Source organism: Ceratotherium simum, chromosome 36, assembly GCF_057802395.1.
Source record: "Ceratotherium simum simum isolate JZ-2026a chromosome 36, ASM5780239v1, whole genome shotgun sequence".
NCBI lineage: Eukaryota > Metazoa > Chordata > Mammalia > Perissodactyla > Rhinocerotidae > Ceratotherium > Ceratotherium simum.
Genome location: NC_141935.1, coordinates 709,311 through 727,765, shown reverse-complemented (window position 1 = coordinate 727,765; position 18,455 = coordinate 709,311). Strand labels below are relative to the sequence as shown.

General features: G+C 37.4%; 1 protein-coding gene across 2 annotated transcripts in view; it reads right to left on the bottom strand.

Annotated features, from left to right (window-relative positions):
* Positions 1–18,455, bottom strand: part of KDM5B (lysine demethylase 5B) — a 79,738-nt gene that overhangs the window by 44,311 nt on the left and 16,972 nt on the right. For both annotated transcript variants that reach the window (XM_087424260.1, XM_004438944.3), the window contains exon 2: positions 1,350–1,427. In XM_087424260.1, the coding sequence (XP_087280386.1) occupies positions 1,350–1,427 (78 nt within the window). The remainder of the gene's footprint in view (positions 1–1,349; positions 1,428–18,455) is intronic.

The following is an 18,455-nucleotide window of genomic DNA, read 5'->3' as shown; positions in this document are numbered from 1 at the left end:
AAGAACTGAGTTTTAATCTTACCTAGCTTATTTTAAAGCTCTTGCCTATTACCTGTGCATGTGTATTTTCATTCTTAGAATCTTTAAGTGCAATACCACTTTCGAATTCAACAGAGAAACTACCAAAAATATACAAAATAAAGCTGGTTAAATAATTATACATTAACTCAACAAATATTTAATTTAGCCCCTACCATGTGCCACGCAAGGACTTAAACACTCAGTAAGCCTCCCATAACATAAGTAGGCATTCTGCAAGGTGCTTCATTTAAGGAGTACTATGAGCACAATTTTATGTCATTGGTTAAAACTATACGACAACTAAGCTCCTATATGTCTCCGTTGGTCTTTGTACAATTTAGGTATTTTAAACGCCTGTGCTCTCCAAATACAAATTTTCTTATTTGCTGAATCACAAATCTAAAAACAGATTTACAATAGTGATTCTACATCAATTTTATTAAGTCTTGATAATATAAAGATAACAGAAAAACAGGGAAACTTGCTTAAAGATTTTTTCCTTTAACAGATTATTTCTGTCATCTACAAGTCATTCAAAAAATATTTTTGTCATTTTTCTTTCCTCTCCTTGTAAAATGTTAAGTCAAACAGTTATAGTTTTATCTTGCACAAGATGAAAATTGAGATCGATGTCCAAATGTTCCCAACCACATTCCAAGACCTCAAAGTTAGCACCCATCTCCTATTTTTCAAGCTCAACTTGAAAATACATAAACTAGATGCTACTACCAACAATGCCCACAGAAGTCCAATGGATATATGCTCCATTTAAGTTAAGAATGTTTTATTTAGTATAAAAAACAAAATATGGTTCAATATGAAAATCAGATCAGCAAAACATTAATGTAAACAACCTAGCCCTATGTTATCTAATACCCAAGCCTTGTTCACCTACACTTTAGTAGAATAAAGACTAAAGTAACATTACCTGTTTTCTAGAGAATCCCCTGTATTCCTCATTCCTCTGTGGGAAATTAAAGTGTTATTAAATCTAAGTGAAGACACATATTTGGAGAAAAATTAAAGCTGGAGAATCTTTTCCATTATGTGGTTCTCAAAGTACATTCCTTTCAAAACCTAAATTCTAGTGGTTATCACCTAAAATTTAGAAGGATTTAAAATGAATTAATTGGCCAAACAGGACTGACAAAAATTAGTGTTTTTAATGAAATCTGGTTTGCTGCAAAGGCCTTACTGCCATTTGTTCTACCATGATTATCAATTACTGGCCATATTTTAGCTTCCCTAAAACTATTAGACCTGGGACAGTCTCTTCAACGAAGGCCCCTATGGATTACAAGCAACCAGAAGAGTAGCTCAGACATTACCTCCAATTCATTCAGCCTCTGGATACGTGGAGTAAAATGAAGTTTATCAACATCACATGCAAATGGTGGCTGCCAATCCTAGGGGAGAAGCAAAGGCTTTTATTAGAAGAATTTATAATTTCAACATTTAAAAAATTGTTTCATAATTAAAACCCCAGCTAAGTAGAGCATATGTTATCCCTAACCAGTCAAACAAAACAGAACATAGGGTAGCAGTTTCTCAACCATTTTCCCACCAAACCGGCAGAAGATGTATGACTACCCTCCCCCGAATAAATGATACATCCTGCACACACCCTCAACTCACACCTTTCCAACTGCGTGATGTCACTGAGCCTCAACCTCTGCTGAAAAATCAATGACTTGGGTGAAGGAGACTTTGACTCCTCTATTCCATAGAAATTTCTCTTTTTTTATAAAATAGCTATATGTATTAATGTCAAAATATCTATAAACTATATGTTTATAAATGTAACTTTCTAGTTACACTAACTTTTATTATAAAATTGAGGATAAGGTCTTCTGTGGGGGGAAAAGGAAAAACTGACATCCAAAACCAATGTTAAAAATCATCCTTAACATATCTACTGACACAGGTATACCTCACTTTTCGAAAGTTTGCTTTACACCACTTAGCTTTTATGAAAGACCTACATTTATATCTGTCTTCACTAGCTGAAAGAAATCCAAAGAGAGTGACATCATGGCAGAGTGAGCTGTTCCCTTTGTCTCTCCCCTCTAAGTTACAACTGAATGGACATTCATTAACCAGCAGAGGATTCCCTGCACAGCACAAAAGGACGTCTGAGAGATCTACTCAGCCACACATCTGAAGGTGGGTGGACTAGATCCCCAGGAGACAGCAGAACTAAGTGAGCACTGCCCTACCCCTCCCCAGCAGCAGTGATCTATGGCCGGCACAACTCTAAGAGGAGGCAGGGGCAGCCTGGCCCAAACAAATGCTTTCCAAGTTGTAGCCCTGCCCATGGGAGAGCCCACCATGCTGTGGCAGCCCAGCAAGTGAGAACACTCCCCTGGTGTGGCTCAGCTCCCACAAAGAAGGCCCTATCAAGCACAGCAGCTCAGCCAAGCCACCTGTGAGCACAGAGCTGCCCATGCGTGAAAGAAAGCACCCCTCCCCTCCCGCCTAGCACACCAGCTTGGCCAGTCACCTGCCAAGCACAGTGGTCCCGCACCAGAGCAACCTGCCTGAGTATGCATGCATAACCCATCAAGCGGCTGTGGCAGCACACAAACGCAGAGAAGCCCTACTGGCACAACTTCCAGCAGACAGTGTGGGATCAGAAAACACAGCTCCTGCCCACCCCCAGTGGTGGCAGGTGGAATCTGCAGCCTGAAACTACCACAAATGCACCAGCAGAGGATCATATCATCAAACACCATGGAGAACTACATTAACACCTTAGAGCAGAAGGAAAATGACAAGCCTCCAGGAACCAATCCTGAACTCACAGAAATTTAAAATCTAAATGACAGATAATTCAAAACAGTTATCATAAAGAAACTCAACGAGTTACAAGAAAACTGAGAAAGACAGTTCAGTGAGGTCAGGAACAAAATTAATGAGCAGAAGGAATACTTCACCAAAGGGACTGAAACTCTAAGAAAAAAAAAAAATTCAGAGATGAAGAACACAATTAATGAGATAAAAAATAATTTAGAGGGGCTGGCCCAGTGGCATAGTGGTTAAGTTGGCACGCTCTGCTTCAGCAGCCCGGGATTTGCAGGTTTGGATCCCAGGCGCAGACCTACGCACTGCTTATCAAGCTATGCTGTGGCAGGTGTCCCATATATAAAGTAGAGGAAGATGGGCACAGATGTTAGCCCAGGGCCAATCTTCCTCAGCAATAAAAAAGAGAAAGATTGGCAACAGATGTTAGCTCAAGGCTAATCTTCACTAAAAAAATAAAATAATAATAATAATAATAATCTAGAATCCATAAAAAAAAAAAAAAAGAAAGGGGCCAGCTTGGTGACGCAGTGGTTAAGTTTGCAGGTTCAGATCCCGGGCACAGACCTATGCACCGCTCATCAAGCCAAGCTGTGACAGGTGTCCCACATAAAGTAAAGGAAGATGGGCACAGATGTTAGCTCAGGGCCAATCTTCCTCATCAAAAAAAAAAAAAATAGAGCTGATGTTATGGAGGACAGAATTAGTGATGTGGAGGATCAAAATCTAGAAATGCTTCAGGTGGAGGAGGAGAGAGAATTAAGATTTTTACAAAATGAAGAAATTCTCTGAGAAACATCCGACTCAATTAGGAAAAGCAACAAAAGTATTATAGGTATTCCAGAGGGAAAAGAGAGGGAGAAAGGAGCAGAGAGCTTGTTCAAAGAAATACTAGCTGAGAATTTCCCAAACCTGAAGAAGGAACTGGATTTACAAGTACACGAAGCCAACAGAACTTCTAATCACATCAATGCAAAAAGACCTTCTCCAAGGCATGCGATATTAAAACTGGCAAAAGTCAATGACAAAGAAAAAATATTAAGGGCAGCAAGGCAGAAGAAAATAACATACAAAGGAACCCATATCAGGCTTTCAATGGATTTCTCAGCAGAAACCTTACAGGTTGGGAGAGAATGGAATAATATATTCAAAATATTGAAAGATAAAAACTTTCAGTCTAGAATATTCTACCCAGCAAAACTAACCTTCAGATACAATGGAGAAATAAAAGCTTTGCCAGATAAACAAAAGCTGAGGGAGTTCATCATCACTAGGCCTACCCTATAACAAACATTGAAAGGAGCCCTCTCACCTGAAACTAAAAAGCAAAGGTTTACAAAACCTTGACCAAGAAGATAAAGACAATCAGAAAATTGCAGCTCTATATCAGAATAGGTTAGTAAACAATTATAACATAAAAGACAAAGGGAAGAAAAGCATCAAAAATAACTATAAACACCTCAATTTAGTCACAAACTCACACCACAAAAAAGAACAATTTGTGACAACAGTAACTCAGAAGGGGAAGAGGAAAGGGATGGAACCTGCTTAGGCTAATGAAGATAAGAGGCTATCAGAAAATGGACTATCTCATCAATGAGATCTTTTACACAAACCTCATGGTAACCACTAAACAAAAAAATCAGACCAAAGTCACAAATCATAAATAAAGAGAAAACTGAGAAAACCATCACAGAAAATCACCAAATTGAAATGGCAGTCAGAAATACAAAGGAAAAGAAACGGAAATATAGAACAACTAGAAAATAAGAGATAAAATGGCAGCATTAAGCCTTCATATATCAATAATCAACTCTAAATGTAAATGGATTGAATTCTCCAATAAAAAGACACAGAGTGGCTGGATGGATTAAACAACAAGAGCCAACAATACGCTGCCTCCAGGAAACACATCTCAGCTCTAAAGACAAACATAGGCTCATCATGAAGGAGTGGAAGACGATACTCTAAGCAAATGGCAAGCAAAAGAAAGCAGGTGTTGCCACACTTATATCAGACAAAGAAGACTTCAAGATAAAAAAGACAATGAGAGACAAAGAGGGGCAGAATATAATGATAAAAGGGACATTCCACCAAGAGGACATAACACTTATGAATATATGTGCACCTAACACAGGAGCACCAAAGTACATAAAGGAACTATTAACAGACCTAAAGGGAGAAATTAACAGCAACACATAATAGTAGGGGACCTCACACCCCACTTACATCAATGGATAGATCATCCAGACAGAAAGTCAACAAGGAAACAGCAGCCTTAAACGAAATACTAGACCAAATGGACTTAATAGGTATATATAGAACATTCCATCCAAAAACAGCACGCTACACATTCTTCTGAAGTACACATGGAACATTCTCAAAGACAGACCATATGTTGGGAAACAAGGCAAGCCTCAATAAATTTAAGATGATTGAAATCATATCAAGCATCTCTGACCACAATGCTATAACACTAGAAATCAACTAGAAAAGAAAGGCTGGGAAAGTCACAAACATATGGAGACTAAACAACATGCTACTGTGCAACAACTGGATCAATGAAAAAATCAAAGGAGAAATAAAAAAATACCTGGAGACAAATGAAAAGGAAAACACAACATACCAACTGTTATGGGATGCAGCAAAAGTGGTGCTAAGAGGGAAATTTATAGCAATACAGGCTCACCTCAACAAAGAAGAAAAATCTCAAATAAGTAATCTTAAACTACACCTAACAAAACTAGAAAAAGAAGAAAAAACAAAAGCCAAGGTCAGCAGAAGGAGGAAAATAATAAAAATTAGAGCAGAAATAAATCAAATAGAGACTAAAAAAAGCTAGAGAGGATCAATGAAACTAAGAGCTGGTTGTTTGAGAAGATAAAAAAAATTGACAAACCCTTACCCAGACTCACTAACAAAAAAAGTGAGAAGGCTCAAATAAATAAAAGTGAAAGAGGAGAAGTTACAACGAATAACCACAGAAATACAAAGAATTATAAGAGAAACTATGAAAAACTATATGCCAACAAATTGGACTACCTAGAAGAAACGGATAAACTCTTACACTCATACAACCTCCCAAAACTGAAGCAAGAAGAAATAGGGGGGCCAGCCCCATGGCACAGCGGTTAAATTCAGCACTCTAGCGGCCCGGGTTCACAGGTGTGGATCCTGGGCGCAGACCTACACCACTCGTCAGCCATGCTATCGGCAGCAACCCACATAAAGTGGAGGAAGGCTGGCACAGATGTTAGCTCAGGGCCAATCTTCCTCAAGCAAAAAAAAACAGAGGAAGATTGGCAAGAGATATTAGCTAAGGGTGACTCTTCCTCAGTGAAAAAAAAAAAAAAGAAAAGAAGAAATAGAGAATCTGAATAGACCAAGCACAAGTAAAGAGACTGAAACAGTAATCAAAAACCTCCCAAAAAACACAAGTCCAGGGCCAGATGGCTTTGCTGGAGAATTCTACCAAACATTCAAAGAAGATTTATTACCTATCCTTCTTAAACTATTCCAAAAAACTGAAGAAGACAGAATGCTTCCTAACTCATTCTATGAGGTACACACCCTGATACCAAAACCAGACAAGGACAACACAAAGCAGGAAAATTACAGGCCAATATTGCTGAAGAACATAGATGCAAAAATCCTCAACAAAATATTGGCAAGTGGAATACAGCAATATATTAAAAGGATCAAGTGGGATTTATACCAGGGATGCAGGGATGGTTCAATATCTGCAAATCAATGTGATACACGACATTAACAAAATGAAGAAACATCACATGATCATCTCAATAGATGCAGAGAAAGCACTTCACAAGCTCCAACACCCATTTATAATAAAAACTCTCAATAAGGGCCGGCCCTGTGGCTTAGCGGTTAAGTGCGCATGCTCCGCTACTGGCAGCCTGGGCTCAGATCCCGGGCGCGCACCGACGCACTGCTTCTCTGGCCATGCTGAGGCCGTGTCCCACATACAGCAACTAGAAGGACGTGCAACTACGACATACAACTATCTACTGGGGCTTTGGGGGGAAAAAAAGGAGGAGGATTGGCAATAGATGTTAGCTCAGAGCCGGTCTTCCTCAGCAAAAAAAGAGGAGGATTAGCATGGATGTTAGCTCACGGCTGATCTTCCTCAAAAAAAAAAAAAAAAAAAAAACTCTCAATAAAATGGATATAGAAACAAAGTACCTCAACATAAAAAAGGCCATATATGACAAACCCACAGCCAACATCATACTTAACTGGGAAAAACTGAAAGCCATCCCTCTGAGAACAGGAACAAGACCAGGGTGCCCACTTTCACCACTCCTATTCAACACAGTACTGGAGGTTTCAGCCAAAGCAATTAAGCAAGAAAAAGAAATAAAACATATCCAAATTGGAAAGGAAGAAGTAAAACTCTTGCTGTTTGCAGATGACATGATTCTACATATAGAAAACGCTAAGGAAACCACCAGAAAGCTAAAAATAATCAACAACTATACCCAAGTCCCAGGGTACAAAATCAACTTACAAAAATCAGTTGCATTTCGATACAATAACAACTAGCAGAAAGAGAACTCAACAATACAATGCCATTTACAATTGCAACAAAAAGAATAAAATATCTAGGAATAAATTTAACCAAGGAGATGAAAGACCTATACACTGAAAACTATAAGACATTATTGAAAGAAATCGAAGAAGACATAAATAGAAAGATTTTCCATGCTCATGGATTGGAAGAATAAACACACTTAAAATGTCCATACTACCTAACACAATCTACAGATTCAATGCAATGACAGTCAGAATCCCAATGACATTCTTCACAGAAACAGAACAAAGAATCCTAAAATTTATAAGGAACGACAAAAGACCCTGAATAGCCAAAGCAATCCTGAGAAAAAAAGAACAAAGCTGGAGGCATCACAATCCCTGACTTCAAAATATACTACAAAACTACAGCAATCAAAACAGCATGGTACTGGCACAAAAACAGACACACAGATCAATGAAACAGAATTGAAAGCCCAGAAATAAAACCACACATCTATGGACAGCTAATCTTCAACAAAGGAGCCAAGAACATAAAATAGAGAAAGGAAAGTCTCTTCAATAAATGGTGTTAGGAAAACTGGACAGCCCTATGCAAAAGAATCAAAGTAGACCATTATCTTGCACCATACACAAAAATTAACTCAAAATAGATTAAAGACTTGAATGTAAGACCTGAAACCATAAAACCCCCAGAAGAAAATATAGGCAGTAAACTCTTTGACATCGGTCTTAGCAGCATCTTTTCGAATACCACGTCTACTCTGTCATGGGAAACAAAAGAAAAATAAACAAATGGGACTATATCAGACTAAAGAGCTTCTGCAAGGCAAAGGAAACCTTGAACAAAACGAAAAGACATCTCACCAACTGGGAGAAAATACTTGCAAATCATATATCCAACAAGGGGTTAACTTTCAAGATATGTAAAGAACTCATACAACTCAACATCAAAAAGAGAAACAACCCGAAAAAAATGGGCAGAGGATACGAACAGACAATTTTCCAAAGAATATATACAGATGACCAACAGGCACATGAAAAGATGTTCAACATCACTAATTATTAGGGAAATGCAAATCAAAACTACACTAAGATATCACCTTACACCCGTTAGAATGGCTATAATCACCAAGACAAAAAACAACAAATGTTGGAGAGGTTGTGGAGAAACAGGAACTCTCATACACTGCTGGTGGGAATGCAAACTTGTGCAGCCACTATGGAAAACAGTATGGAAATTTCTCAAAAAATTAAAAATAGAAATGCCATACGATCCAGCCATCCCGCTACTGGGTATTTATCCAAAGAACATGAAATCAACAACACAAAGAGATCTATGCACCCCTATGTTCATTGCAGCATTATTCACAATAGCCAAGACTTGGAAGCAACCCAAGTGCCCATCAAATGATGAATGAATAAATAAGATGTGGTATCCATATACAATGGAATACTACTGGGTCACAAACAAAAGACAAAAGATGGACCTTGATGGCATTATGTTAAGTGAAATAAGCCAGACAGAGAAGACACCGTATGATTTCACTCATATGTGGAAGATAAACACACAGATAAAGAGAACATATTACTGGTTACCAGAGGGAGAGGGTGAAAGGGGTAAAGGGGCACATATGTATGTGATGGATAAAAACTAGACTATTTGTGGTGAGCCCGATGCAGTCTATACAGAAACTGATACATAATAATGTATATCTGAAATTACACAATGTTATAAACCAATATGACCTCAATAAAATTAAAAAAAAAAGAAAAATACACAGAAGCTTACTATTTTTGGGGTGGGGGGTGGGGTGGGGAGAAACCCAAAGAGGATGTTTGCTTTTACAAAGAAAAAAAAAAGCAAAATAGCATTTAGCATTTGTTTTACAGGAAGCATGAGAGGCAGCATGCAGCGAATGGTGCCCCCAAGCTCGTTCCCCAGGAACTACATTCAGTCTCTCAGCATCCAGCTGCCATAGATCTGAGCTGTGTCTGTGACCATCTGTGCTTCATCTCGATTCATTCTGTGCATCTGTTAGCAAGATGTGTCCTAAGGTAACTGCTTCTTTGCTTTAAGCCATTTCGACTTACGGAAGGTTTCACAGGAACCCATGATCTACTTTCAGATAGTGGGGAAACCTATATGGGTTCTTAGAAGAACTGCTCTCATGAGGAAATAGACAAGAAAAGCATGTATGAATTGTTACCTTAAAGTGAAGGAAACTGGAAACAAATGTCCACAATAGGGGGATAGTAAAGATATAAAAATTATGCTGTGTAGGGCCGGCCCCGTGGCTTAGCAGTTAAGTGCGCGCGCTCTGCTGCTGGCGGCCCGGGTTCGGATCCCGGGCGCGCACCGACGCACCGCTTCCCCGGCCATGCTGAGACGGCGTCCCACATACAGCAACTAGAAGGATGTGCAGCTATGACATGCAACTACCTACTGGGGCTTTGGGGGGGGGAATAAATAAATAAATATCTTTAAAAAAAAAAAAACAAAAAAAATTATGCTGTGTTAATGGGTGTACAATTTCAGCTTGGAATAATGAGAAAGTTCTGGAGATGGGTAGTGATGATGGCTATATAACACTGTGAATGTACTGAATGTCACTGAATTGCACCGTTAAAATGGTTACAATAGTAAATTTTGTGTTATGTATATTTTAATATTTTAACACAATCAAAAGAACAAAAAAAGACAAATTTATGCTGTGGTCTAGCTCTATTTTTGACATTAAAAGATTTATATATGTTAAGGAGGAAAAGAAAACAGGCTACGCAAGAGAAAAATAAAACACTGGAAAGAAACAGCAAAAAGGTTAACAGTGGTTGTCTTTGGTGGTAGATTATAGGTGATTTTCTTTTGCTTCCTTATTCATTTTAAATACAATCTGAAATATACTAGACATTAAATAATACCTATTAAGTAATAAATTATTTCAGACTAAGAGAAAAAGTTAATACAAGGAAGTTCATAGTCTTTTACCCAATTTCATACCCAGAAGTTTATTCTAAGAAAACAATTCACCCAGAGTCAACAAAACACATGCATGAAATTAACTACAGTATTATGTTAAGAAGATATGATTATGTTATTATAATAATATTGACTATTATACAGCATTTTAAAATGCTAGTATTTACAAAGAGCTCATACCAATAAATAAGAAAAGAGACTAACAATTTACAGAAAAATGGGCAAACAGTACTACAAGTTAGAGGAAAAAATGGCCTATCATAAAAAAAGATTGGTGTCCAACTTCACTCAAAATTCAATAAGTATACAAGATCTCCTTGTTTTTACCTAACAGACTAGCAAAGATTAAATACATATGTACCACCGGTGTTAGCAATATGTGAGAAAATTTGTACCTGATGGTAGATTAGTACACCATGTCTGGAGGCCAACTAGAAAGCATCGTATTTTGGGGGGCCAGCCCGGCGGCATTAAGTTCGCGCGCTCCGCTTTGGTGGCCTGGGGTTCGCAGGTTCGAATCCCGGGGGCAGACCAACGCACCACTCATCAAGCCATGCTGTGGCAGCTCCCCACATACAAAATAGAGGAAGATGGGCACAGATGTTAGCTCAGAGCCAATCTTCCTCAGCAAAAAGAGGAAGACTGGCAACAGATGTTAGCTCAGGGCCAATCTGCCTCACCCCCCAAAAAAAAAAGCATATTTTTAAAGGCCCACTGACCCAGCAATTCCTCTGATAGGAATTTACTTATTACCACTCACAACACCAAAACATAGACACAAGGAAATTCACTGCAGAATCATTTTAACTTAAAATCTTAATATCCATCAGTAGGGAATAAGCTAAATAAATGTTGGTACATCTGTAAATAACAATAAAACACTCTACAGCTGTAATAAAGGAAAAAAAGTTCTACATATGGAAAGATAGCCAGGACAGCATAAGAAAAAAACTAAAACGTAAAAGTGTGTTAACAGTATTACATACACACAAATTTTAAAGACTAACATAATAGTAAGGGGGAAAGAGGTGTTTTTTAATTTCAAATCTATATTGTTGGAATTTATCACTATTGATTGTTTTTAGTTTAAAAGTAAAACAAGGTTTTGTTTTAGTGATAGTGAGATTTAAGTAAAAATGCCTACCAGCAATAGCTATTAAAATATTATGTTAAAAAGATTACATTTTATCACAACTAAAAAGAAAAAAGCAGATTATAAATTGGTACAAAGCTATTTTCTACCACCCCAAAAGAAGAAAAAATGGCAATTTTTAAGACAGCAATTACAGATAAGGCCTTCAAGTGTTTAATATTGTCATACTGCATCTTCAACAAAGACTAGGGCTAATGTTTAAAACGTCAGTTAAAGATATACTGTACTGGGCCGGCCCCATGGCTTAGCGGTTAAGTGCGCATGCTCCACTACTGGCAGCCTGGGTTCGGATCCCGGGCAGGCACCAACGCACCGCTTCTCCGGCCGTGCTGAGGCCGCGTCCCACATACAGCAACTAGAAGGATGTGCAACTATGACATACAACCACCTACTGGGGCTTCGGGGGGGAAAAAAAAGGCAGAGGATTGGCAACAGATGTTAGCTCAGGGCTGATCTTCCTCACAAAAAAAATTAAAAAATAAATTTAAAAAATTTTAAAAAAAAAGATATACTGTACTTTGTTAATAAACTTAAAAATACTTACTACATACACACTGGGTCAAAAAGATGAAAGTGATTTATTTTTTGTTTAACTTGATAACTAAAGAAAGCAAAGTATTTAATTGTGCAGAATACAATGTAGTGGAAGGAAATCACATTGCTTCTTAATATTCTATGGCAGGCTAATACAAGACTTTATATTGCTCAGAGCTTTGCTCTCTAATACTTTATAAAAGCTGTATGCTTTCTGAAATGAATTGTTTTGGGCTGAAGGTCAGACCAAAAAATATCAACAATAATGTGTCAGAATATACAAGTAAATGATTAACATACTGTCCAAATGGCCTAAAAATTTTATAAACTAAGACTTATGGATAATATATAATGATATTCCCTGATTAATCAAATATGCCTTCTAATCCCAAAACAATGATACAGAAATTAATTTCACCTCGTCTGTATATTAAAATTTATAAATTAAGGTGAGCTGTGTCTTTGTATGTATATGTGTATGCGTATACTATATAATTTATGCTTATTTTAGCCTGAAGCTTTTTCAAATAAAATTGAATCCTATAAATGAAGCATCAAGAGGAAAACAGTACTACCTGTCTGACTAAGGAAGCTCACACAGCGGGTATGTTTAAAAAAATTGTTTCAGAAGATCCTGCCTTCATTAAACACAGATCACAACAAACGTCTTCTCTTCCGGTCACAGAGAATGAGAAAAAACGGATAAACGTCATTCAGTTTTGAGACTTTCACTGTCAGCTGCAAAGCACTATTCCAATAAAAGAATTACGTATTATTTGCAATGTTCACTATTATATTAGAACTAAGATATCTTTGGCAAAGTCTGGCCTCATTGGGCCATGACATTTACATGGGGGGGGGGGTAAAGCCATTAAAGAAGGGAAGAGACCATAATAAAGCTCGTAATAAGTGAAAATTTTGGAAGGGGAAAATAATTCTCAAATTAAGTAGCCAAATAAACAATGAAAACGTCCACTTAGAAACACTGTGATAATTTTTGGTTTGACACTTAAGTATCTAAAAGAGATATCACATAATCTAACCAAAACTCTCAGCCTCTACCAATAAAATGGTTCATAAATCATTTTTTCTAACATTAAAACAGCATTTCCATACCAACTAGGTTAAGAGTTAATAGCTTGCAAGCAGTCCAATATAAATTCCCTGCTGAGATCCATCTTAATTTACTTTTAAAACTTTAAAATGTTTCTATTTTAACCCTTTGAATATAAAAGTCCAACCATATTGTTTAAAAAGCACAATTATTTTCCTGAGCACTAAAAAAATATATTCCTTGGGAAGGCAATTAAGTAGGAAGTTGAAGCTTCAAAATCCTCAGAGAGGCCTGAGAAACATCAGGTAAACATTTTCCTTAGTCCCAGCATTAACTTAGCAACAAAAACTTACAGCTCATTTAACTGAGAGAAATGTTTGATAAAATTGACCAGTGTGAGAATAACTTGCCTAGGATGATCGAGATTCTTGGAAATCACCATGCAAGTTTACTCTGTAAATGATCCAACTATTAGCATACACCTACTAATATATTAGAAGACTATTTTAATCTTTCTAATTATATAGAGGCTGTCATCATTTTGAGATATAATAATCAGCAAAACGAGAAAGTATAACTCTCTACAGAGGCTACAAAAGTTGGTTCTCTGACTCCTTGTAGACAAAACTAATTAAAAGTCAGTGTCAAGGCTGGCCCCGTGGCTTAGTGGTTAAGTGCGCACGCTCTGCTACCGGCGGCCCGGGTTGGGATCCCAGGCGTGCACCAACGCACCGCTTCTCCGGCCATGCTGAGGCAGCATCCCACATACAGCAACTAGAAGGATGTGCAACTATGGCATACAACTATCTGCTGGGGCTTCGGGGTGGGGTGGGGGGGAGGATTGGCAATAGATGTTAGCTCAGAGCCAGTCTTCCTCAGCAAAATGAGGAGGATTAGCACGGATGTTAGCTCACAGCTGATCTTCCTCAGTCACACACAAAAAAGTCAGTGTCAAAAGCACATTCTGGTTAGTTTACAAAGAATAACATTAACTAAGGACTAAAGCATTTTTCTAATTGTGTATGTTCTATCAAATCCAGTCATCATAGAATAAATGCACTCACAAAACTTGAATCCAATGCCAGCAGAGCTAAACTCAAGTGTTCTAAATCCAGATTCTTACAGTTTCTAGTTATCAACATTAACACAAAACTGTAGTGCAAGATTTTAAGGATCCAAACAAAGAATTTAGCTTAGTGAGTATTTTAAGCCAAGTTAGAAAATCTTTCCGTTGAGCATAACAAGATTTATCAACCTTAATAAAGATTTCAGTAAAGACTACTTTCTCATCAATTTAATGGTTTTATGTCAGTCAGATGCCCTTAAAACACCTGAACAAACATAAGAGGTATAACTAGGCACACATCCTAATCCTTATAAATCTCCATTTATAAAGTATAAAAACAAGCCGAGTTGCTATTCAAGAGCCCCTCGATGGGGTCTTATGGCCACTCAATGATGGGTGTCTATCAGGAAAGCTTTGTAACACCAAAGACTTCATTCAATGTTTTCCAAACAGAAATAAAATGTGTTTGATATAGATATAATGCTGCTACTTCTCCCTTGCTTCATACTTCCCTCAGGGTAGGCTTCGCACCAAGTAGCTTTAATTAGCCACCCATTTGTTCAAAGTCTTGTGTTTAAGATCTCCCGTCCTTAGTGAGCCTCTAGTAAAAAACGCTTTATTCTGAGGATTTTCTTTTTAGACTATGGAATCATACTTTTATACCTTAAAATCAGAGACTCTTAAGTTGTATTTAAAATTGAGTACATGTGGATTTTTCTGGGAAGGTCCACAGCTTTCATCAGGGTCTCAAAGGGGTCTGTAACCTTTAAAAAAAAAAAAAAAAAAAAAAGGTCCTGAGAGTCTGTTTTGCTTTCATAAAAAATTTTTTGCACCTTCAAGTTCTCATCTCACTACCCCAACCTACTTGCTTTCAATCTCTCCTCCCTGTGCTTAACCAAGCCATGCTGATGGATAAGACACTTGCTCCTCAGAACGTCAGGAGGCTATATACGGCACAGGACAGAAAGCGCAATGCACTAAAAGTCAGAAGACATGGATTTGCATTTTGGTTCTTTACCTCCACTTGAGGGATCTCAACTTTTCTGCTGAAAAGTATGAACAATAGCTACCTTTAGGACTATGGTGAGAATTGAAACTACAAAGGTTTTTTTTATTGTAAATCGAAAATAAAAGTATTATATTACATTAAGTTCTGACCACTGAAATGTAACTTTCCTCTAGCAAAATGTCACTGCAACCTCACCTTTCAAGGAGCACCTGACCTCCAAATCTTACCCTTTCAGGACTCTCCTTCCAGCCTACTTCTGGTTGGCATCTAGTTGCCGACGAGCACTTTTCATCACAGCAACTGCAATACAGGCTAAAGGGCTCCCCTCTGTTTCTCCTCTCTGTTACATCTCCAATGCTCATTTTGAAAGCACAGTGACACCGTTTACCTTTCCTTGTACAGTAAAACAGATGTTAAAGAGGACAGGCTCTGGAGTCACACTGCCTCACTTCAAATCCAGGCTCTACTGTGTGACTTTGTACTATAGTTAATCTCCCTGGACCTTAAGTGTATATAAAGAGGAAATTATGAGGCTTAAATAAAATAATACAGGAAAAGCCTTTAGACAGGTGCCTGGCATTTACAAAGTAAATGGTCAAAAATGTTAGTTATTAGGAAGTGGAGGGGCCAGCCCCATGGTGTAGCAGTTAAGTGCTCGCGCTCTGCTGCGGGTGACCCGGGTTCGGAAGCGCGCACCGAGGCACCACTTGTCAGGCCACACTGTGGCAGTGTCCCATATAAAGTGGAGAAAGATGGACATGGATGTTAGCCCAGGGCCAGTCTTCCTCAGCAAAAAGGGGAGGAATGGCATGGATGTTAGCTCAGAGCTGATCTTCCTCACAAAAAAAACAAAACAGGGGCCGGCCCGGTGGCAAAAGCGGTTAAGTGTGCGTGCTTCGCTGCGGCAGCCTGGGGTTCAGCGGTTCGGATCCCGGGCACACACCGATGCACCGCTTGGCAAGCCATGCTGTGGCGGCGTCCCATATAAAGTGGAGAAAGATGGGCACGGATGTTAGCCCAGGGCCAGTCTTCCTCAGCAAAAAACAAAACAAAACAAAAACAAAAAAAAAAGGAAATAGAAGCCTAATGCAACCTTGATTTTTTTGTTTTTGGATTGGTTTGAACCATTTAACACAATGGTTTCAATTCTCTAATCTTTATTATAAAACTGTCTAAAATAGAATTCATAAATTAATATATAATAGTCAAAGCCCATTAATCTATTTTTTGCCATATTTTTTTCTAGTTTTTTAAAGTAGGAGAATATACTGTCAGACTACCATGCTTACAGAACAACTTCTAAGATTGTTTTAGGTATATATTCAAGGGTAGAGGCAGATAACAATGGATCTGCTGAGAGAGAAGCTGCTAGGGTGGCAATGGAATTCAACTTCCAGACTATGAAAAATAACACTGTAGTGGGCAAGCCTATGTATGGTTCCCTGACATCACTATTTGATACTAACCAAACCATTTCCTGGACGTCCACTATATAAAACTTTCTGACTGCATATTCTCTTATTGGGGTAAAAACTAAGTAATAGAATGGGTTTAAAATAACTTTTCCTAATACTAAGTAATTCTTATTCTGAAATTTCAGAAAATACATATAAAGAAAGAAGAAAAAATCTGCCATAATCTCATAGAAAATCTGCTACATTTTTGTACACATTCTTCCAGTATTTTTTCTAAAACATTTATCTTCACAATTTTAAACCAAAAAAATTTATATTGCCTTTTACTTACTATACTGTAAACATCTAATATTTCATTGTACTGATACTTTTTTAAATTTCTTATTCTTGGATATTTAGGTTATTTCCTTTACTTTCCAATGTTATTCATTATAAACAAAAACATCCATACCTTCTAGAAAGCTTGTTTTAGCCTCAATCATATTTTACATACTGCAATTACAGGAAAAAAGAAATCAACTTGATCACAGTGATCATAGTAGCTTGAGACTCTCTTTTAAAATGATGGCTTATTCTGGCTCTACAGACAACCAGCTACATAGAAGTATAAAAATGATTTTTAAGGAGTTTTAAAATTAAAGCTACCTTCATAGAACAGTGCTATGGATGTTCAATAAATGTTACCAAACAAGTAGAAATTCTAATTAGGAAAATTAATTTTAAACATCTCTATATATATAGAAAGCTAAAGCTAAAGTATAAAAGTCAAGAGCTGACTGCTAAAAATTTGCCAGTGAAGAAAACTTGGTGACAAAACAATAGTTTAGTAAAAACACATCATGCTCCTTTAGAGACATGAGTAATTGTATCAAGTGAAGTTCACATCCTAGCAAAGGGTTTACCTTACTTAAGGTGATACAAAAACTCCCACAGATTTAATGTTTAAATCCTTCCACAGACAACAGGAAAAACTGCAATAGATGTCCCCCTCCAAAAAAAAAAAAAAAAAAAATCAGTTGCCCATATACCCAGTCTTACCATGAGAAAAACAGCAGATAAATTCCAATAGTGGGAACATTCTACAAAATACCCAGTCATTACTCCCCAAGACTGTCAAGATCATCCAAAACAAGGAAAGTCTGACAAACTGCCACAGCTAAGAAGAGCCCAAAGACATGACAACTGAATGTAACGTGGTGTCCTAGATGAGATCCTGGAACAGAAGAGGGACATCAGGTAAAAACTATGGCAATCTTAATAAACTAGGGACTTTAGTTAATAACAATATTGGTTCATTAATTATGACAAATGTGTCATGCTAATATAAGATGTTAATAAAAGGGGAAACTAAGTGAGGGGGTATATGGGAACTCTACTATCTTCTCCATTTTTCTGAAAATCTAAAACAGTTCTAAAAAAATTAAGTCAATTAAAAAAATCATTTGGATCAATTTTTATGTTTTGTTTCAAACTCTTCTGACCCCAACTGAGAGCTCTCAAGAAGCAAAACACAATCATATCTTTTCATTATAAAATTTTTAAAACTTAATAAAATGACAAAGTGAGACCAAAAAGGCCCACTTCAACATTTTAGTTGTTACTGGTTATATGGGAAAATTTATTGTTTGCCCTTTAGAAAATATTTTTAAATTTTCACTTCATAGAAGCAACTGATAGGTGAATAACTGAAGTTTTTACCAAACCCTCTACTGGTTTTGTAATGGCTCATCCTCTTCAAAGGATGAGCACAGAGAGAAACCTCCTACACATAGATCCTACATTTATTTCTGAGTCAAGCCTTTGCAGAAGTAAGTATCCCTATTTACTACTACAATACCTCTCAAATTTTTGGCCTTAGGACCTCCTTAAACTCTTA